This window comes from Apodemus sylvaticus, chromosome 3 (assembly GCF_947179515.1).
Source record: "Apodemus sylvaticus chromosome 3, mApoSyl1.1, whole genome shotgun sequence".
NCBI classification, from domain to species: domain Eukaryota; kingdom Metazoa; phylum Chordata; class Mammalia; order Rodentia; family Muridae; genus Apodemus; species Apodemus sylvaticus.
Genome location: NC_067474.1, coordinates 77565619 through 77588745, shown reverse-complemented (window position 1 = coordinate 77588745; position 23127 = coordinate 77565619). Strand labels below are relative to the sequence as shown.

At 37.5% G+C, this 23127-nt stretch overlaps 1 protein-coding gene across 3 annotated transcripts in view; it reads left to right on the top strand.

Annotated features, from left to right (window-relative positions):
* The window catches only part of Astn2 (astrotactin 2), a 989271-nt gene that overhangs the window by 434462 nt on the left and 531682 nt on the right, over window positions 1-23127 (top strand). For all 3 annotated transcript variants that reach the window (XM_052176645.1, XM_052176644.1, XM_052176643.1), the window contains one exon: window positions 264-431. In XM_052176645.1, coding sequence (XP_052032605.1) covers window positions 264-431 — 168 coding nt within the window. The remainder of the gene's footprint in view (window positions 1-263; window positions 432-23127) is intronic.

Here is a 23127-nt window from a genome sequence, read left to right as displayed (position 1 = left end):
GTCAGAGGAACAAAATGACTTCCTGTCAGGACAAAGTTTGGATCTGAACTCAGTCCTCAGGACATAGTCTTATCCACTGGCCTGAACTGGTTCATGTTGTCTTTGGCACCATATTGACCCAGGGTGACAGTTCTTCTGATGTTCTTAGATAAGTTCTTCGGTATAACAATTGAGGCTGTACTATTTGCACGTTTGCTCCTGTAGCACCAGTAATGACTCTGACATTGGAGAGAAAGTAGCTGTCGCTCTCTGTTCACCCACAGGGAGCAGCTTTGTGGTGAGTGAAGGAAGCTACCTGGATATCTCCGACTGGCTAAACCCGGCCAAGCTGTCCCTGTACTACCAGATCAATGCCACTTCCCCATGGGTGAGAGACCTCTGTGGACAGAGGACGACAGATGCCTGCGAACAGCTCTGTGACCCAGATACTGGTGAGTCATGCAGTGTGGGAGTTCAGATGAGGGTGGTATGCACTGAAGAAGAGTCCATATTCTTTCCACTTAAATAGTCAGAGATGCCTGAGCCACTGACGAGGCACCTGATGGAAAGGTTTGCCAGTCCAATCTATTAAACCATGTGCTTCCATTCACTGGTAAGGGAGGAAATTCTTAGAAAACAACTGAAGCTCAGAGGTAGAAAAGGTCACAGAGAACATTGAGGTCAGCCTCAGCAAGGCAGACTGTCTGAATGCTATTAGACACTGCTAAGTGCATGTCCTGTTTGCTGTTATGTCCATAGTTTTCAACAAGATAGTATATACCATTCAGTACTAACAAAAGAAGGGAGTACCTAACATACAAGCTAGCCATTGGGCTTAAGGGAATTGATAAATAATAATAGACTATCATATGGCAAGAAAGCAGAAGAGGGAAGTATATAAGGGAGGGAGAAAGGGGAACAGTACAAGTGAGCACAGAGGATGAATAAAAATGAAGTTGAATGACATGCATGAAAACACCAAAGTATGGTTGTTTATACAATAAAAACTAAAACTTCAAAGAAATGAAATAGTATAAAGAATGTTCTCCGTAGATTCATCTGCACATCCAACTGAAAAGAATTTCCTGTAGCTAGGCTTATTTTTAGGCAATTTTTCTCTGCCTCTTGTAATCTATATATGAATGTCTATGGAAAGGAACAGCAAATCTGCAATCTCATATGGTAGCCCAAACCCATAACTGCCTGTGTATTTTAAATTATTTTAAATGAAATAACATTAAATATTCATAACCTCAGTCACATTAGTTAAATTTTAATTACTCTGTGACTCTGTATGATTGACTGAGTGCCTTCTTATAGAACAGAGATAAAAAAAACTTTTAGAAAGTTCTATTGGACAATACTGTACTAAAACATATGCATGCACGTATAGATGTATGTAGACAAAGATATAGGAATAGATGGTTGATAGGTAGATAAATAATAGATGATAGATAGATACATACATACATACATACATACATACATAGACACATAGATACATAGATATAGATATATAGATACATAGCTAGCTAGGAAGGTGTTATGTGAGCAGGAACCTCAGAATAGAAACAGAGGAAACAATACCACTCTTAATAGTTTTCAAAAATAGAAGGCCCTGCATACATCAATTCTTTGCATCAGAAACTTAAAAATGGATCATTTTCTGGGTACTGATAGGGATTCCATGGTGTCTAGGGAAGAAGGAAGCAGTACAAAGTATAATACAAGTGTATATTTGAGAGAGGAATGTGGTTCAGACCTTTTATAGGATGACGTGAACCTTCAGTGAAATGGAAAGTCATTGGATGTTTTTGAGCAAAGAAACATGTGAGTATGAATCCTGACCAGTATTTTAACTGATCTATTCTGGCTTCTGTGCAATAAATCCTTCCTGAGATGTCAAAACATACTATTACTATAATCTAGGCAAGAGTTGATAATGGCTTAGACCATGAGCTGAAGGGAAGAAAATGCTGAGACATTAACAGATTCTGGGTGACTGTAGTATAGGCTTGACAGCATTTGTTATTAGATATGGGATATGAGAAATGGAGTGCAGTCAAAGATGATTGCAAATTTTCCAGTCTAAATGGTGAGACAAATCAAGTCATCATTTCCTGAGTCGGCATGCCATGGAGGGTCAGGGTTGGGTGAGAGGTATAAAGAGCAGGGTTGTGAATACCAGTTCAAGAAAACTACTGCCTATTACCCAGAAGTGGAGAATGAACACTTGGTTTTGTTCCTGTGATCTGACTGTATTTGTGCTCTAATACCATAGCAGCTAGGAGTCCTGCCCTGCTGTTAAAAGATAAAAACATGGGTGGCCGCTCTACAGTATGCCTTCTATACTTTACCTGCTGGATAAGATGATGTTGAGATGTCTCAACCAAAACCATATTTATCCTGGTAGATGCCCCCCATGGCTCCTGTCTTATCCATAGTTAGATCCTGCATACCTGCCTAACCATTGCTCTCAGCCTTGTCCTTTCCCACAATTTTAAGGAACACACATCTGAGCATTGGTACAGATTCTTCAGGTCAAATTCTTTATGTCACCAAAACAGGAAATAAATTTAAAGACTTACTGCACAGAAATTATGAGTAGGGAGGATACAATTTGCCAGGAGGGTAGCTTCCCTCTGGTCCCTCATTATAAACAGAACGCAGAGATGTTAGGACTGGGCAATTAGAAGTATATATTTGTAAATGATGTTTTGGCACTTTAAATTCATCATTACATATTTGAACTGTTTATAGCTACCGACCAGAAGACAGGCAGAGATTTCAGTCTGCTAATGGAGAAGGTGCCTCTAAATTCTTATCTATCCTCACTCTCCTGAGCCATGTGGACAAAGCATTCTATTTTTCATGGCTAAGTAGTCACAATTGCCAGATATTACCTTATTTCTGAGCATCTGTCAGATGTCTGAATCAATCATATTGAGGAAGTAGGGACTGACAGGTACAAACTGTGTCGAATTAGTGAATCTTGCCTCATATGTGTTTGTGTATATATATATATATATATATATATATATATATATATATATTGCTTAATAGCCTAGAAGCTTGGATACCCAAGACATAATTCACATATCAAATAAAGCCCAAGAAGAAGGAAGGAGAGGCTGCCCTGTTCCTGGAAAGATTCAGTGCAGCAGTGTAGGGGAATACCAGGACAGGGAAGCAGGAATCCACCAAGGCATCTCTTAATAGATGTGAGTACTGATGCAAGAAATGACACATGGCAAGATCAAGATCCTGGCCCACGGATTGCAGAGCCAAGATTTATTCACAGATTCCTGTGTCTTAATCTAGTTATTTTCAAGCTCTTGTAGGCCAGAGAAATAGAGCTTCAGACTCTGCATTTGAAGCATATGGCTGGCTGTTGTTGATGCTTCAGATCTGTCACATCAGGACTACTGTGATCTAGCAAGGTTGCAACAATTTATCTCCCTGGATATTCTTTTTATGTTCTGCCTATTGAGTAAAGGTCTCAGCTGCCATTTTCATTGAACAGGTTATTCTGACAAAACCATGTTCATTTCCATCACCCCATCCTCCTGCAGTCCCATCAAGACACCAGGCCTTCGTATCTTCCATGTTCTCAAAATTTTTGTTTGTTTTGGGTCATTTTAAACAGATTTCTCCTTTGACGGGGACACTATGGATATTATTTTCCTAATTCACATTTAGTCTGGCGGTTCCGCCGAAAACTGGGCACCTCACTTCCAGAAGATCCTGCTATACCACTCCTGGGCATATACCCAGAAGATTCCCCAGCATGTAATAAGGATACATGCTCCACTATGTTCATAGCAGCCCTATTTATAATAGCCAGATGCTGGAAAGAACCCAGGTATCCCTCAACAGAAGAGTGGATGCAAAAAATGTGGTATATCTACACAATGGAGTATTATTCAGCCATCAGAAACAATGAATTCATGAAATTCGTAGGCAAATGGATGGAGCTGGAGAATATCATACTAAGTGAGGTAACCCAGACTCAAAAGATGAATCATGGTATGCACTCACTAATAAGTGGATATTAACTCAGAAAACTGGAATACCCAAAACATAATCCACACATCAAATGAGGTACAAGAAGAACGGAAGAGTGGCCCCTTGTTCTGGAAAGACTCAGTGAAGCAGTATAGGGAAAAACCAGAATGGGGAAGTGGGAAGGAGTGGGTGGGAGGACAGGGTTAGAGAAGGGGGCTTATGGGACTTTCAGGGAGTGAGGGGCTAGAAAAGGGGAAATCATTGGAAATGTAAACAAAAAATATATCGAATAAAAAAAAAGTATTTCTTCTCAGGTGTCTTCATTTGCTCCTTCCTGTTTGTGACCTAGTGAAAGAGACCTGTTTGGAGTGGAAATAAACTTTGATGCTTTCACATGTCAGTATTATTGTAACTGTGCTAAGCCAATGCTCATTTTTGCCCAGATCTATAACTGGGATGTAAACTTTGGGAGAGGATGTGCATCAAGATGTGCGTTCCCTTCACCTGTCATTAAAATTCAGCATTGTGCCTGCTATTCAGTGAGAGTAAAAAGGAAGCACCTCCTTACGCTTCTAGAACCACTCACACACAACTATTATAGTCTTTCCTACACAAGAATTCAGATTAAGTATTTTCAAAGTTTTGAAAATTGGCTCAAGTACAACTACCCAGTAACCAGTCACAAGAACCAAAATTATCTCCTCCCATATTCCCAGGCCATCACATCTTAGAGAGCATCTCTTTGCATTGTCTTCACAGAAGTATTCACTTACTGTTTTTCCTCCTATATTCTAAGTAACAAGGTCTTTTGTGGTAACCAAAGTTTGTCTTCTCAGCTGAAATATCTTCCACTCTAATATCACCAACCTTCCTAAATTCTACTTAGTTAACTGACTCTCATTTTCTCTCAGTAGGATGAATTAGTTCTATAATTATTAGAAAACTTTATTAAAATGAGGTTAAAACTCAGAGTTGCTGTTTAAAATTTTGTCTCATGTAATAGAATTAAGTTCCTAAGTTTAGACCCTGTGTCTAGTTCATCTCTGTATCCTTCCCATCCTAATGCTCAGCAAAGTGTCTTACTCTTATAAACCACTAAAGGCACAAATTGATAAGAATATCTGCAAGTGAGAAGTCAAAAATGAGAGCCTAATATACTTTCATGAGGCTTGATTCAAGCACACTTTGGAAAATTTAGTTCAATTTGTTAGATTCAACTCAAGCAAGATTTTCTTAATTCCACACTCATAAGTCTATGTGTTAGGAGCTATGGGAAATCAAAGATAAATTGGACAGTGTTCATTTTTTTGTGGATTTTACATTCTTAGAAGGATAAAAAAAGACTCTGATATAGCTATTATAAAAAATTGTAGTGTGCCATAAATCAAGAACAATGCATTAACTAAGTGCTTCCTTCCTGAAGAACAGTGAGAAATGGATTGGAGATAGGGGTTTCAGGAGATGAGAGGTATTGAGAGAAAGATGACTTTTTAGCTTAGCCATGGAGAATCAGTGGGGAGTGAATGTAGGAAGAGTGCTTTAGCAGAGAATTTAGCACTAAAATCAGAAGAAGAATGTATATACAGATTCAGAAAGCACAGAGCAGTAGAGTTGGGATAGCACCTAGAATTACTTAAGAAATAAGTGGAGATAAGGGACTAAAGAACTATCGTGGGACAGACTAGGAAAAATAATATGAAGCAGACTCTTAAATGCTTATCCTGACTGGGAATGTAACTCAGTAGCAGAACATGTGCCTAAACTGTGAAAGCCTGAGTACTATCCCTACCTCCCCAAAATTGATTGATAATATTTTTTAAGTATGGAAGGATTTTGAAAATAATCACCAGGTAACCTATTGGATACTGAAACATAGAATGTGAGGGTCATATTTAACCCTGTCTGTTAAAATACATCTAACTTTGCAAAAGAACTTCCAGACTTACTTTTCTTTCTTCTTTTTTTTTTTTTGAAGGTGCTGTTCTTTTTTTTTTTTAATTTATTGATATATTTATTTACATTTCAAATGATTTCCCCTTTTCTGGACCCCCACTCCCCGAAAGCCCCATCAGTCCCCTTCCCTCCCCCTGTTTTCCCACCCAACCCTTCCCACTTCCCTGTTCTGATTTTGTTCTATACTGCTTCACTGAGTCTTCCCAGAACAAGGGGCCACTCCTCTGTTTTTCTTGTACCTCATTTGATGTGTGGATTATGTTTTGGGTATTTCAGTTTTCTTGGTTAATATCCACTTATTAGTGAGTGCATACCATGATTCATCTTTTGAGTCTGGGTTACCTCACTTAGTATGATGTTCTCCAGCTCCATCCATTTGCCTAAGAATTTCATGAATTTATTGTTTCTAATGGCTGAATAGTACTCCATTGTGTAGATATACCACATTTTTTGCATCCACTCTTCTGTTGAGGGATACCTGGGTTCTTTCCAACTTCTGGCAATTATAAATAGGGCTGCTCAAATGGGACCTCATAAAATTACAAAGTTTCTCTAAGGCAAAGGACACCATCAAAAGGACAGATCAGCAACCAACAAATTGGGAAAAGATCTTCACCAATCCTACATCAGATAGAGGGCTAATATCCAATATATATAAAGAACTCAAGAAGTTAGACTCCAGAAAACCAAACAACCCTATTAAAAAATGGCATACACAGTTAAACAAAGAGTTCTCCCCTGAAGAATATCGGATGGCGGAGAAACATCTTAAAAAATGCTCAACTTCATTAGTCATTAGGGAAATGCAAATCAAAACAACCCTGAGATTTCACCTTACACCAGTCAGAATGGCTAAGATTAAAAATTCAGGAGACATCAGGTATTGGCGAGGATGTGGAGAAAGAGGAACACTCCTCCACTGCTGGTGGGGTTGCAAATTGGTACAACCACTCTGGAATTCAGTCTGGCGGTTCCTCCGAAAACTGGGCACCTCACTGCCAGAAGATCCTGCTATACCACTCCTGGGCATATTCCCAAAAAATTCCCCAGCATGTAATAAGGATACATGTTCTACTATGTTCATAGCAAACTTACTTTTCAATTAACCACATTCCATTAAGAATAATAATTAGGGGTAATTATGAAAAAAATCAAACCATTCTCCAACCCCTGTATATCTTCTACTTTTATATCTGAAAAAAATATGGCCTAGCTTCCTTTGTAAAAATCTGTGTACACACAGTCACAGCTAAATGGACTCAGTAGGTATCAGAAAGCCATCAGAAGAAGTTTCTAGGGATAATAAGGAGAGATTGAGAATAAATTGGAAGGTATTTGGTCAAAGCATATCATGCCTATTTATGAAATTCTCAGTAAAATTAAAACAATAAGAGAGAGATAATTTATAATCAAAAAAGCCCTTTATTCAATGGATCAATATATGGATCTAAGCAAAGTCATGAAGGCAAGTTTTGGCCATCATGCCTGAGAGTACATGCAACTCTTGATAAGAAGGATCTTTTTTTTAAGTGCCAGAGAGAGCAGAGTGGTGAGAAATATGCTCTACCTGAAGAGTAAATACCATGATACAGAGAATATAATTTCCTAACTATATATCATTGCCAAATTGAACTTTATTTTTCCAGAGATTTCAACAATTCGTATCATCTGCAGAAATGATTTGGAATAAGATCCTTGATGCATTAGAAACAGCTCACCTGGACTCATGAGAATTGATTGTTAGCAACTATGACCAACTATTATACTCCTTATCATAGAGAGTTCTTAATTCTTCATCGCTCTGATTACAGAAGGTAACTCTAAAGCCACAGCTAAACAGTTGAGATAATCAGACTGTAGCACTCAGGAACATCACAATTGATAACAACTCATGGTGAAACAACTTTATTGAAGTTCTATATAAAATGTTAGATTTTATACATTTCATTGGGGACAGCTTATAGGTTCACAGGTCCAATCCATTGTAATCACAGCAGTAAGGATGGCAGTGTCCAGGCAGGCAGACGTAGCATTTGAGAAGCCAAGAGTTCTACATCTTGTTCCAAAGGTAAACAGGTGAACCACCTGGTTAAGAGGAAAATCTAAAAGCCTACACCACAATGACACACTTTCTCCAACAAGGCCACACCTACTCTAACAAGGCCACACCTTCCAATAATGCCACTCTCTAGTTCAAGCATATTCAAACTACAACACTATCCAATGGAAGGGTTTATTAATAGCAGAATACTACCTATTTAGTGACATATTCATTGTTCAAACATTTGTAAAACCAGAGTAGAACTGTATTTTGAGTCAGAATCTGTTACAGATCTTGACTTCTTTGTCTATTTGTAGAGTTGTACCTTAGATACTTAGCATAGAAGAGCCTCCTTTTATTGTAGCTGTAAAACATAAGAACAGTTTCTAATTTTTATCCTTTATTAAGATAAGAAATACAAAACTTATTATTGAAGTAGTGAAGTGCCTGATGGATGAGAGCACTCACTGTATGAGGTTTTTTTTTTTTTTTACAATAAGTGTTTAGTTATAGTATCTTCATGAAATATTTATATTGAGTTAAGCAATGCATAGCAGCATTAGTTTATAAAAGAAAAAGGAAAATAGTAGCTTACATCTTTGAGTTTACATTTATTATAGTAGGGAGAGTTGAAATAAGCTAGATATTCTCATAGATTGGCCTTTTACTTGATCCTTGTATGATTTTAATTACACACAATGAAAAGAATCACAGATTCCTGTTCATAGTGCCAGCCTTGACACAAATTTGTGACTTGCCCTTGACCATGTCATACACTACAGACTTTGGAGTCCTTGTCTTTAGCAAAGTGTTGAGTGAAAATGTATTTTAATGCAGTAATGGTCCCTAGACATCATGTCATCTGATCTAATGACTCCGCACAAGGTCTAGGAGGACACAAAGGTCCAGCAAGTTTGCCAATGTCACTCAGTAAATTAGTGACATGGTACAAATTACAACACTAAATAATTCCTAAGATACTTTCCAGCTTGGCATTCATGTTTCTATGACCTTCTAAGCTCTAATAACTTAGAACATAAGTATGATTGAAACAATTTATAAATGGCATTTATAGCAAATAGACTTTTTTTACACAATTGAAATGAACTTCATTCATATTCAACCATCACATCCTGTTTATTTTCATGTCTTCAACTTTTCATTTGCTATAGGATATGAAATAAAAATACAGTGTGTACAGTTATATCACACAGCATTCTTGGGTTGCACTTAACATTTCTAATCTTTAAACATTGTTTTGATTATATTTTTGAACCTTGTGTTAATAAAATTCAAAGTGCCACAAAGTACCTTATAAAACTGTAAAGTCCAAGAATTCTCAAACACAAGGAATGTTCCTGATTTGACAGAGATGGTAATATTAAGATTTGTCGGTGTTGTAGCAGATATGTTGATCTGGGACAGTGTGAATGTGATATTCAGTTAAATAAGCTAAGGCATAATTATGGGTACTAACTTTGACGCAAACTGGGGAGGAAAGTCTACAATATGAGTAAATGTTTTAGAGATACATGGTTTTTACTCACCTTGTTAATTCAGTATGGAAATGAAACAGTTCTTGCTCCTACATGTATTTCTTGACTTGAATATTCAGATGAGTCATTTGATGGATGGATGGATGGATGGATGGATAGATGGATGGATGGATGGATGGATGGATGGATGGATGAATAAATGGATGGATGGATGCATAGAAAGATGGTTATATTAATGGATGGTTGGGTAGGCGGATATGAATTTCTATTGCTAATAGATCATGGTTTGGTCAATGAGCTACATACTGAATTAGGTGTTAGCACCATGGAAAGCACTTGGTAGGATGTTGCTCAAGATGCTCTGGCTAAAGTATGCATGCCTTTTCTAAATAGAGACATATGAAACTAATTTTCTTCTGAAAACTCACCTTTCATTAGCTGGGTACAGTCAGTTTGCCATGAATTCCAATAAATCAAGCCTTTTCCTGGAGTTCAGAACTAGTCTAGTGAAACATCATTCTGATTCAGAAAATATATAATTTTCTCCAAATCACCATTCTTTGGCCTTGAGCTTTATTAGATTCTCAAACAAAATTTGTTGAAAGTATGAATTAGTGTCTATCATTAACTTTTATTTGGGCATGCAAGATAATGGAAACAAGCTTTTAAAACCATTTCCAATACAAGCATTGAAATAACAGCCACAATAATTCTGTTTATTTCATGAGATTAACTGGTTACAAAGGCTTTTCACTTTTAAGATAAAGCCATTTGATGTAGTTTCATTATCTGTGTATTGGCATTGGGGGTTTTAGACAATGACCGGACACATGGTTAAGAGACATAATGGTAAATTTTTGATGAGATATAAAGAGATATACAAATACTAAAGTGATAGTGGTAGAATTTGTAACTTAGTGTGTGTATGTTGGAAATGAAGCATCATTTTGAGATTTTATATATTTAACCTGGTTTTTGTGAGCACATTTCCATATTGTTATTATTTTCATTTTCCATGTACAAAGCTTTATCTTAAAAGGGTTGATTGACATATTTGCATAACTTCACTATTAGAAGGTATACCAAGACTGAATGAAATATTCCCATTTTTGATAAGCTATTCAGCAAGAAAGTTTGCTAGCACTGAAAAGAAAGAGAAATCATAGAATTTTCTTTCTAGTAGGTATTTGTAGAGAGTCTCAGAGATAGGCAAGAATTGTTTAGATAAAGAACTTACAAAATGAGGTGCCTTAAAAAATAAAATAAAAGGACCCAATTGGATTAATGACAAGCCAGGGACTGGGGAGGCAGAACCAAGAAATGGGTCTGTTCAAGGATTTATGAATTATAAAAAAATTATTTTCTATTTCTGCTTGGGTTTCTACTATAATTTGTTTGAAAGTGCTGTGAAATGTTATGTTGTGCAAAAGGATTGTGGTCTTTTTTTTTTTATAAAAAGGGTGATCTGGGTCAAAGATGAGGTCATTAAATTATAGAGAGGCTACAATAGCAGGCAACAAGCTTGACTGTTCAAAAATTGAGAACAAGAAGGTTACAGTACTCTTTTTAAAAAGGCACTGAAAAGTTTACTTTACAGAGAAATTTCTAGTGTGACTGAAAGTCAAGAAATCTTGCCTCTGAACTTGAAAATGTTAAATTTCACATTGCAAAGTATCGTATAAGAAGGTGGCCTACAATATCTCTTTCAGTCATTATGGAGTGATTAAAAGTAGAGTCATAGATATATAACATTTGACATTTAAACTAGATAGTTTTATTTTATCCAAGTACATCTTAAAAATTTATTCAGCTACTGACATTTGTTTATGCCCCACTATTTAAAAGAATAAAGCCTGTCATCTAAATATATTGGTAGAATTTCATAATAAGGGATTTATTAACAAAAGTTTGGAACTAGGTGACACTGGTTAATGCTTAGTTGAGACAAATGGATTCTTGGATCCATAGCTATGCTGCAAAGTGTTTGATACCTGTTAATGCTCAGTTAATTCCATTTAGTAGTGTAACAGGAGCTCTGCTGGTACTATTCTCTCTGCATAGAATTGCCCACCTTTTACCACCTTCCATTTTATATGTGTCCTTTCATTGTTGCTTCGTTAACATTCCCCTTTGCATTTCAGCTTAATGTTACATCATCAGCCTTCTAGATTAGGCTTTTCCTCCTGTGATCTGTACTCTAGTACTCTGTTTTTTTCTTTCACAGTAATCTGTATGAATGGTTCACACTGTGGTAGAAGCAACTATACATCTTAGACACTTCTATGTCCTTCATCGATATCTCACTTACTATCTTAATAACCATGACAGTGACATACAACCTTGAAATCATATTGTAATCAAATCAAATCTTTACAAATATAATAGTATTATATCCACTAAGAAAATGCTGTGAATAATCACCAAACCTTACTGGAAACTCAGCTGAAGATTCATTTTAACTTTACTAGATGTGAAAATGCATATATTTGAATTGATGTAAAGATATATTGTTATCATTGTTTTACAACTGAAGACATTAAATCACAAATAATTAATTTTTTCCTAAGTTATCTGCGAAATGGTGGAGCTTAGATTTTATTCCAAAGTCTGGAACCACAAGCCCATGTTATCAAATGCAATTGCAAACTGAAGTTACACATTTATTTGTTTCATTTCATATTTAATTACTAATTGTCTAAGGAATTGCTTGCTGTATAAATGTCAGAGCTCTGTCATTGTTCACTGCTTTATCCCCAAACCCATGTCGCTATGTATCACACCCATAATGTTTAATAATAAATACTAGAATTAGTACAAATAAGATTAAATACTGGATTTAGAGACGAATTTCATGAAACTCACTCTTATATTTGCAAATCTCTCATGATATATACTTGTCTATGTCAGTTTTTCTCTTCAAGACTTTGTGTACATTAAAATCCTAATGGAGAGCAAATGTTATGATGATCTTTGTCTTTAAATAAACTTTAGGGACTCCTGATCTTGGAGCTCAGATACCAGGAACCTGGGACCAGCACGAGTTTCTGCTTTTAACAAAGCTGTGAGGATCTGTGTCCTGTGCATCTGCATATTCAGGAGTCAAATCCCAGCCCCATTCATGCTCCTCTGCAGTACTTGGATGCTTTGGGCATCCTTCCTGTACTCCTGTGTTTCCTTCCAATGAAACAGAAGTAATAATATAAACAGCCCTCAGAGGGTTATTATGAGGATTAAACTAGATAAAGTGCATTAAACACTTAGCACATGAGTCTTGAAAGTAAACCAAAGCAAACTTTATTATTGCAGCTGTGCTAGTGATAAAAAACATGGACTGAATAAAATAAGCATTATGGGATCCTGAAAAAAAGCACAGTTACCCTGAGTTCAGACCATCACAAGAGGCTTTTAAAGTGGTTAAAAAAAAAGAAAAGAAAAGGACAAAGGTGGGTGGTGTATCAGAAGAATGATTATAAGAGAATTCCACTGTATGATGGTAGCTAGTAGATTCCAGTGACATTTAAATTAACATGCAAATTTATTGCAAGGAAATAAATTAAAGGTTCATCCCCATTGGCTGCATTTCCATGTATGAAGAGCTGCATAGCCACAAGTGGCCAGTGGCTCCCTTGCTGGACAACTCAGATATACCGCACGGGATTACTGCAGCAAGTTCACTAAATGCTGTGAAAGAATAAATATCAGAATTATATTTTGAACTATATTTCCTTCTATTTTAAATGTTTTTATTTTTGGTGACAATACCATGAGAGGCATTGTATTGTTTAATGGACTTCACCATGAAACTGGGTAAAAACATGAAATAGACCAACTGCCTGGCATTGCAGTATCCGCAAACTATATACCACTGGCTAAGTGATATTTAGTATAAATAAAGTATTACTGAAATTTTACCACTCTGAATAATTCTCACCTTGAACTGTGAAAATAAAGCTAAAGAGTCACAACCCTATAGCTTGCAAACCCTAAGACATTTTCTATGTTCCTATTTCTAGAGAAAAAATAAGATGACATATTATCTCTCTAAGGAATTGATTCAGTTTTTTGACAGCAAAAGTGAATCACTCTTGGGGTATTATTTATTCAGTCATGTATTTGTTTATTTAATAGTCAATGGATATTTATGAAGCATCTTAGTGGAAGCAGGATAGAGGCATGGATAAAATGAGCAAAATATAAAACTTCTGATATCATGAGCTCACAATTCATGTTGCAAGGAGGCAGACATGAATATATATATATATGTGTGTGTGTGTGTGTGTGTGTGTGTGTGATATACAAATCATATAAATAAACAATAAATAAATTATATCAAATGTTAGAAGGAGGTGGTAATAATGATGATGGATCTATGTGTATTATGTATATGTTCGTGTGAAGACAGAAGAGGGTTACATATTTTCAAGGTGGATATCATTGAACAGTTGAGAGAGTAAAGCCTGCTTTGCAAGTATCTGGGGAAGCCATCATTCATGTCACTCAGGTGAACATATAAGCAAGGGTAAAAGCTTCGATCAGAGACTGAGCTTCACATTTACAAGGAAAATGGTCAAAAGCGTTTCTGCCCTGGAAGCTAAGAGGTGTTAGAAGATGGGATGAAGGCATAAGCAACAGTTTTATATCCGTCAGCGTGCTTGCTTTCACCCTGAATGCAGTCCTGAGCCACTGGAGCATGCTCAGAAAAGGAAAAGACATTGCCTAGTGTAAAATTTAAAATGATTATTAAACTACCAACTTAAAAGAAAAAAAAACTTTAAGGAATAGAGGCAGGGGTAGCAAGACCAGGGGGAAGTCCAGTATGAGGATACAGGCCACAGATGAAAGTGGCTTCCATTAGATATAAACAGGATTTGTGGGAAGAAGTGGTCAGAATCCAAACACTGTATTTCTTTCACTGCTTCTTTTGTTTAGTGAGCACCAAATACATGTCAGTCGGTGTGCTCAGGAATGGAACTAATGAGCAAAAGGGCACCATGGAGATTCCAGAGAACAGATTTCATGGTTTGACATCAAAATTGGGGAATCTGTTGGCTATGACTCCAATATGTGCAATAGCTCTAGTCCCAAATTTCAAGCTGGGCTTGAAGATAAAACCAAGGAGAAGATGACACCAAAGACTTATGACATGATGAAAAAAGAAATACTGAATAAATAAAAAAAGTAAGGCTGACCAGAGCTTTGCTGGCCATAGTTAGAGAAGGATAGAAACCAGAGTGAAATAAATAAGGAGTATTGAACATGATGTATAATGAGATCTTGCACTTGCAAAATCATTGGTCTCTTCTTAATGTTAGACAGGTAACCATTACAACTATTTCAGCTATTACAGCAGGTGGGCATTAGCGTTATTGCAACAATGGGCACATCCTTGTTGTCAGGTCAGTAGAATAGCCTATTGGCTCTATGGCAGAATAGACTGGTAAAGGCCATGCTCCTCTACCAGCCTGTATAGCAACATTAGGCATGCTGAAATGTATCCAGCAGGGATAAAGCTTCTGGCCTAGCTGAATTTCTCTATGACATGTGACCAAAGAAAGTGTAACAATAACAGCAACAACCTATAAGGAAACCTCATACATAGTGTACCCATGGGTGGGGAGAGGGGGCTGGAGGGAGGGATTTTGAGTGGATGAATAAAGCTGCTCTCAGAAGCCACAGGCTATTCAGTGAAAATCCGGAACCAACTATAAACTAGGTTCCTATAAGCAGTTAATTATAGAAGGCAATAAGGCCTAATATCATACAACCATTTTGAATATCTTTTCTAACAAAGGAAAGTGGTGTTGACTTCGGTCAGCGCTTTAGAGGACAAGTCTTGTAAAGGTGTGTTCAAAACATTCATTCCTGATAAGCATTTCAATGCAGGATATTTAAGACACACTGTCATCTCCAAAATTCATGAATGCCTTTATTTCATAAACATTGACTCCAAAGTTTATCCTTGACTCAGTCACCAAGGATGGGCCATAAAAAAGACTAGTGATAATCTAGCTGATGATGGTAGGCTGTTTCCATTTTGGAAAGGCAGTACAGACAAGATAGGAAGAGTCTGTACATTGAAATCAGACAGAACTGGATCAAAATCTTGACTCTGCCCTTGACTGCTGTACATTTTCAAACAAATGAATTTCCCCAGGACTCTACTGAATATTCTTTTTAATAAAGAAAAAGTATTCACCTTTACTTTATTATTCTGATTATTGTAATCAGTGTATAGTACTTGGTGCATTCTATGGCAAATACACACATTAAGAAAGTAGAAGTTATTAAATTAGGGGAAAAACAGACTCCCCAGAGTTGGCATTGATGAATCCACAAAAGACTTAATCATGATGGAGTGAAAGAAACAATGACAGGTTTCTGAGCATAAGAAACTCCTGGAAGCTGCTTAAAACACAGGGCTTAGCAATAGCATGAGCCTTTTCTGGGGATTTGATTCTGTCTGTAGGGGGCCTGCCCATTGCTCCACATCATCCTTTCCCCTTTCCTTTGACTGCAGGCTTGTATAGTATGATTAAGGGGCGCGCGCTCATGTGCAAGCAAATGCATACATGTAGCAACCTATTATTGATGTTGTTGAATGGCCTCTTTAAAAAACTTCCCTAAATGGGTTTGAGTTTATATCAGACAGCAGCAGACAAGGTGTGAACATATTTGGCCTCACTATGAGTCTTGTTCCTGACATGGCAATCAGTGTTGTGGTGCACTGGACCAGTCAGGGATCCCAGATGGCTTTTCTGTGTGTAGTAGAAAAGCCGGTGGCAATCACTCATTGACAATAAATGGATAGAATAGGAGAGACAGATTCTAGTAAAGCCCAGTATGGGGTACTTGGACACATGTTGCTTGATTTTAATGAACCATGATGATTGTCCATCATATACAAGAAAATGTACCATAAAGCACTTTGTGAAAGATTGTGTGCCCTAGAAGTGAAGCTGCAGCATTTCACGATGTGGCCATTGAAGGAAAGGAATGGGCTAGAGATTGTTGTGTCCATTTTTAAAGGGAGATGTGGGGTGTAAAGACAGTGAGATAGGTACAAAGGAAGAGGAGGTGATGTATGGAGGACAGGGGTGGAAGGATGAAGAGAAGGAGAAAGGGGGAGGAAGGAAAGGAGGGAGGGAAGAAAATTCAGGATTCACAGAAAGAAATTATGGGATTAATATGATGTGACTGTATTTCTAGTTACAGTAGCTCAATGTGAAGTATCTTATTTAATCTTTGCACCATCACATGAAGTAGAATACTTTTTGTAATTTATTTGTGGATTAAAAAAAAGTTTGGTGATTCTACGTGTTTAATATGGGCTTCTCTGATTCAAATCTCAAATTTACCTCATAGAAGAGTGCTATGAGAGACAGCCAAAGAGAAAGGAAGACAATGCAGAAAAAGTATATATATATATATATATATATAGAGAGAGAGAGAGAGAGAGAGAGAATTGTATTAGAGAAGCCACATATCAGAGGGGAAACTGAAACAGTGGTAACAATAAAATGAGAGCTAAAATTTTGGCAAGAAAGTAAGAGAGAACATTAAGCTAAACACCAATAAAGCCTACACTGAGACTATCAATGTGAAAATTAATTTGGTTCAACAGAGTGAACCTACTATGTCAAATGACACAGTATTCCAGATGTAGAGGACTGACTCAGACAGCTCTCTAGTTTCTTTGGGAAGTCAGCTATATGTTTACCATCTGCCTATGATGAAAATGGAGGTTACTTTGAGGTTTTTCTGCAATAGAGACATGGCAGAGCTGGCTGTAGCTCCTCTATTTTCTCCATTTGATGGTGTGATAATGCTGAACTTGTGTGTTATTTAGAATCCCTTGGATCCCAGCTTCTAAAATCTCTCTAAGTCTCTTGACTGTCATGTTTTGTTACATCAATGAAATGGGCTTGATATATAGGAATGGTGCTTTGCAGAAATATTCTGTTAAAACTCAATAATCTTCTTGCTTTGACTGTATACATGTAATTTGATTCTTTACCATTAATATTACTGATATTTGGGGGAAATACATCACAAAATCAGTAACTCCTTGACTCTTTATCTCTCCTGCTCTGTCTCTTCTTTTTGAAGGGAACAAACCTTCTGCAAAATGAGTAATTACTATTAACTCAATTTAATTTGTGTATTTCACGTTGCTCTTTCCTCTTTTGTTCATGTAGGCAACAACTGCATTATTAATCATCATGTGTTCTGACTAGCTTAAGTATGTGTTTTATCCTTACAGTAACCTCATGAATTGGAGAGGAAAGAGCTTTTGTTTCCTATCTGTTAGAAGAGAATAATGAATCTCAGAGGAGTGAAATAGCTTGAAGGAGGCCACCAAAGAGTATACAGGAAACTATCTCACGTGTCATATTTCACTGATGACTATATTGCTTCAATGGAAGCCGTTAAGATCCTGTAAAATTACAGTGGATGACCAAGAGGCGTTTTCATAATCATTTGCATATGTTATGTTCTTTCATCTTTTATGTTATGACATGGTATTCTTATTCTAAAATCATGTGAATTGAAGTCCTTATCCATGTTTATTCTTACCGTGCAAACTGAAGCCAAGTTAAATACCCAAGGATTTCTCTTTCCTCTTTCTTCTTAAAACCCTAACAGCATTTGTTCCTGCTCATAAGATATATCTGCAAGATAAAAGAGACTTGGTCATTGGAAAGGAGTCTTATAACATTTTCTTTAAGCTATAATCAAATGGACAAGACTAAAAGCCATGGTCATGAAGGGACATTTGTATTATCAGTGTCTCTCACAATAATCATGGCTAGTCCAAGCAATATTTACAGTGCATTGAATGAATAATGGTGAATTCTTCATTTTGGTGAATGAATAGAACAGGGATGATTGACCTGGAAAGTAGGGCTCTGAATCTGGGTCAGAGGCAATTGATTTTAAAAAATCAAGAGGCTGTTGTGTTCAAACTCCACTCTGACTCTCGTGCCTGGCTTCTTTAAACTGCCCTCTTTCTGATCACTGCTCCTATACTTAACATGTAAAAGTGACTATTTTTGAAGACCCACAGACTCCCAAGGTCTGGCTCTCTATATTCCCCAAACCAAGCAAAGATTCCTTAGCACCAATTAAATCCAGCACCATTGTTTACCACTGGCCCAAGGAAAGAACAGAATGTGGCTCACTTTGCATTTATTCTGTGACATGCCTTTCCTCTGCTTTGCTTGGTATGGAAGTCTCATGCTTTTTATGGGAGAAAAAAAGATTGCCACCCAGGCTCTGAAGCCAGGCTTTTAAGATATTAAGAGTGCCTCCTCAGTCTTGCATCATCTTGTCCTCTAGAATAGCCTTTACTTAACCCATTCTAAGATCAATTTAGTTGTCTTTAAGATAGTTAGCATTAGAACATATCTCATAGGGTCATTTGAGGGTGGGCATTGACTAGTAACAAAGATGCAGAGAATCTAACACTATTTAGAAGGTAATGATCTTTCCATGTGTCTTTCCATCCTCCATCATTACAGTGGTCCTATTCTTGTGGAAACAGTCCCAGAGTGTGTGTGTGTGTGTGTGTGTGTGAGAGAGAGAGAGAGGGGGGGGGGGGAGAGAACTCTAGGCTCCTTTCTGTGGCTCTTTGTATACCCTTTACTTTCAGCTCACAGCACACCATACCTTGTGCTGGTGATGTCCATTCCACCTAGTCCTTGAAGATAGAAGAATGAGTAGAATCATCTCTAAATCCTCATCTCACCTTTAAGAGGTTCAGTAAAGGGAATGACAACCACAGCCATAGTGAAGAAGTATGAACTTTAGAACAGGTATAAGACAAAGTCTATGAGAGGAAGAGAAAGAAAGGCATGTACCATAGCTGGAAGTTTGAGAGGGAAGCTACAGCCATAGAGATAGAAAGTTATGAAACCAAGGAGGGAATTCAGAAGCCTCACCTGGACCAGAGCTCTAAGGATGCTCCCAGTGTTAGCAGCAGGAATAATGACATCGTTTCTATTACTGAGAAATGTCTATGTTCTGAACAGTATAGCAGTTGTTTATAGTGTGGTCTATAATACTTTTGATAAGTAAAATTGGTTTAGCATGCTTATTTTCCCAAGAAGTATACCAATTTTGTAAGGGATAGCTCAGCAGTCAAGAGATTGCATAGACTACCTAAATTTGGAAATCAGAATCCAGTTCAGGGGAACCACACTACTTTAACTTTAGCTCCAGGAATGTTTAGAACCTCTTTTAGCATCTGCAAATACTTGTATGGAATGTACATACACAATCTCAAACACACACACACACACACACACACACACACACACTTCACTTATTTCAGCAGCATATATACTAACATTGGAATAATAAAGAGAATATTATCATGGCCCAGGTAGAATGATGGCACAAATTCATAAATCATTGTCTATTTTACATCTGTTATTATGAATGCTGCCAGTCAAAACACAACTGTGAGATTAGGACAGGTCATCCCCCATGGCCCTCTGAATTAAGTGGCAGGCAATAGTTGCCCCTTAGTGACAGCCTTTAATCATCTCAACATTACAGTCAAGTCACTTTTAAGTTCCTTAAATAATTGTATTTGAACCTGAATACTTGTTTTAAAAGAAGGAAAAAAAGAGAAAAAGGTAAAAAGAAAGGAAATAAAATTAAAAAACACAGTGGTCAACTGAGACAAATATTTAGCAGGTTAGAGACAGACATTCAGTATCAAAGTGCTTTGGTTCCCAGGCCAGTTTCCTTTGCCTTACCAGAGTATGTCTTCTGACTCTCCCTCCACCCTGGTTTATCTGAAAAACATGGAGGAAGTATGACAAGAGTCAGGGAACAAATGTTGGAGGCAGTGACCACAGTTCTGTGCCTGTTTCGTGTCTTGTGAACATGAGGTAAACTCATACCCTTCCTAGTTGTGAGAGATTTCTACTCTGAATCCTTTCCAGACTGTTGTCTGGACCCCCACCAGACCTCCACCCCAATTCTGTCTGCATTCTCAGTCTACTGCACCTTTGAGGAAGACTTCTTTTCTTTCTTTGACAGTAATACAAAGGCAATAATTTGTGTTGGTCACTTACAACTGCATGAGGCTAGAAAAAGACATCAAAGCCAGTAAAGAGTCTGAGACATTGTCAGCCAGTTGTCCAATGTGGTTGGTAGTTTCTCAGCAGCACAGATCACTCTACATGGGTCTGCTGCAAGGATATAACCAATGACAATTAGACCAGATCAACCCATGCAACAGGAACCTCTAACCCATAATTAAAATGTCCTAGGAGTCCCATAGATAAATGACAATGGAGAGGCAGTACCTAAAATGCATGTTTACAGTTTGGTCTTCAGTGCTTTTGAAATTAACAAGATTGAAATTTTGTTGACATTATAAAGAAAGAGCAAAGTTTGAAGACACCTGTTCAAAGCTGATCAGCTCTCAGTAGGATGTCACACAGCATTGTTAGAGATACTAGAATCCCAAGGAATAAGAGCCCTGCCCCAGGTAGAACACCCATTTGCCTGAACAACATCTAAATAGCAAGAGCTCCAATAGTACACTGTTTATGTTTTACTCCAGCCATATTTCTCAGTGATCCAATTCCTGCCCAATTTCCCAAACCTCAGTCATCCCCACTCACCCACTAACAGGACAGATTTCCCTTATGAACATTGATGCAAAAATACTCAATAAAATTCTTGCCAACCGAATCCAAGAACACCTCAAAACGATCATCCACCATGATCAAGTAGGCTTTATCCCGGGAATGCAGGGTTGGTTCAATATATGGAAATCCATCAATGCAATCCACTACATAAACAAACTCAAAGAAAAAAACCACATGGTCATTTCATTGGATGCTGAAAAAGCATTTGACAAAATTCGGCATCCTTTCATGCTTAAAGTCTTGGAAAGAACAGGAATTCAAGGCCCATACCTAAACATAGTAAAAGCAATATACAGTAAACCGGAAGCCAGCATGAAACTAAATGGAGAGAAATTTGAAGCAATCCCACTAAAATCAGGGACTAGACAGGGCTGCCCCATTTCTCCTTATCTTTTCAATATTGTACTTGAGGTACTAGCTCAGGCAATTCGACAACATAAGGAGGTCAAAGGGATACAAATTGGAAAGGAAGAAGTCAAACTATCATTATTTGCAGATGACATGATAGTCTACTTAAGTGACCCAAAAAAATCCACTAGAGAACTACTACAGCTGATAAACAACTTCAGCAAAGTGGAGGGTTTTAAATCAACTCAAGCAAATCAGTGGCCTTCCTATACTCAAAGGATAAGCAGGCTGAGAAAGAAATTAGGGAAATGATCCCCTTCACAATAGCCACAAACAGTATAAAGTATCTTGGGGTGACTCTTACCAAACATGTGAAAGATCTGTATGACAAGAACTTCAAGACTCTGAAGAAGGAAATGGAAGAAGACGTCAAAAAATGAGAAAACCTCCCATGCTCATGGATCGGTAGAATCAATATAGTTAAAATGGCCATTTTGCCAAAAGTAACCTACAGATTCAATGCAATACCCATCAAAATCCCAACTCAATTCTTCACAGAGTTAGAAAGAGCAATTATCAAATTCATCTGGAATAACAAAAAACCCAGGATAGCTAAAACTATTCTCAGCAACAAAAGACATTCTGGGGGAATCAGTATCCCTGACCTCAAGCAATACTACAGAGCAATAGTGTTAAAAACTGCATGGTATTGGTACAGTGACAGGCAGGAGGATCAATGGAACAGGATTGAAGATCCAGAAATGAACCCACACACCTATGGCCACTTGGTCCTCGACAAAGAGGCTGAAAACATCCAATGGAAAAAAGATAGCCTTTTCAACAAATGGTGCTGGTTCAACTGGAGGTCAGCATGCAGAAGAATGCAAATTGATCCATCCTTGTCTCCTTGTACTAAGCTCAAATCCATATGGATCAAGGACCTCCACATAAAGCCAGACACTCTGAAGTTAATAGAAAAGAAACTGGGGAAGACCCTTGAGGACATCGGTACAGGGAGAAAGTTTCTGAACAGAACACCAATAGCATATGCTCTAAGAGCAAGAATTGACAAATGGGACTTCATAAAATTACAAAGTTTCTGTAAGGCAAAGGACACCATCAAGAGGACAAATCGGCAACCAACAAATTGGGAAAAGATCTTCACCAATCCTACATCAGATAGAGGGCTAATATCCAATATATATAAAGAACTCAAGAAGTTAGACTCCAGAAAACCGAACAACCCTATTAAAAAAGGGGTACAGAGTTAAACAAAGAATTCTTACCTGAAGAACATCGGATGGTGGAGAAGCATCTTTAAAAATGCTCAACTTCATTGGTCATTAGGGAAATGCAAATCAAAACAACCCTGAGATTTCACCTTACACCAGTCAGAATGCCTAAGATTAAAAATTCCGGAGATAGCAGGTGTTGGAGAGGGTGTGGAGAAAGAGGAACACTCCTCCACTGCTGGTGGGGTTTCAAATTGGTACAACCACTCTGGAAATCAGTCTGGCGGTTCCTCCGAAAACTGGGCACCTTACTTCCAGAAGATCCTGCTATACCACTCCTGGGCATATACACAGAGGATTCCCCACCATGTAATAAGGATACATGCTCTACTATGTTCATAGCAGCCCTA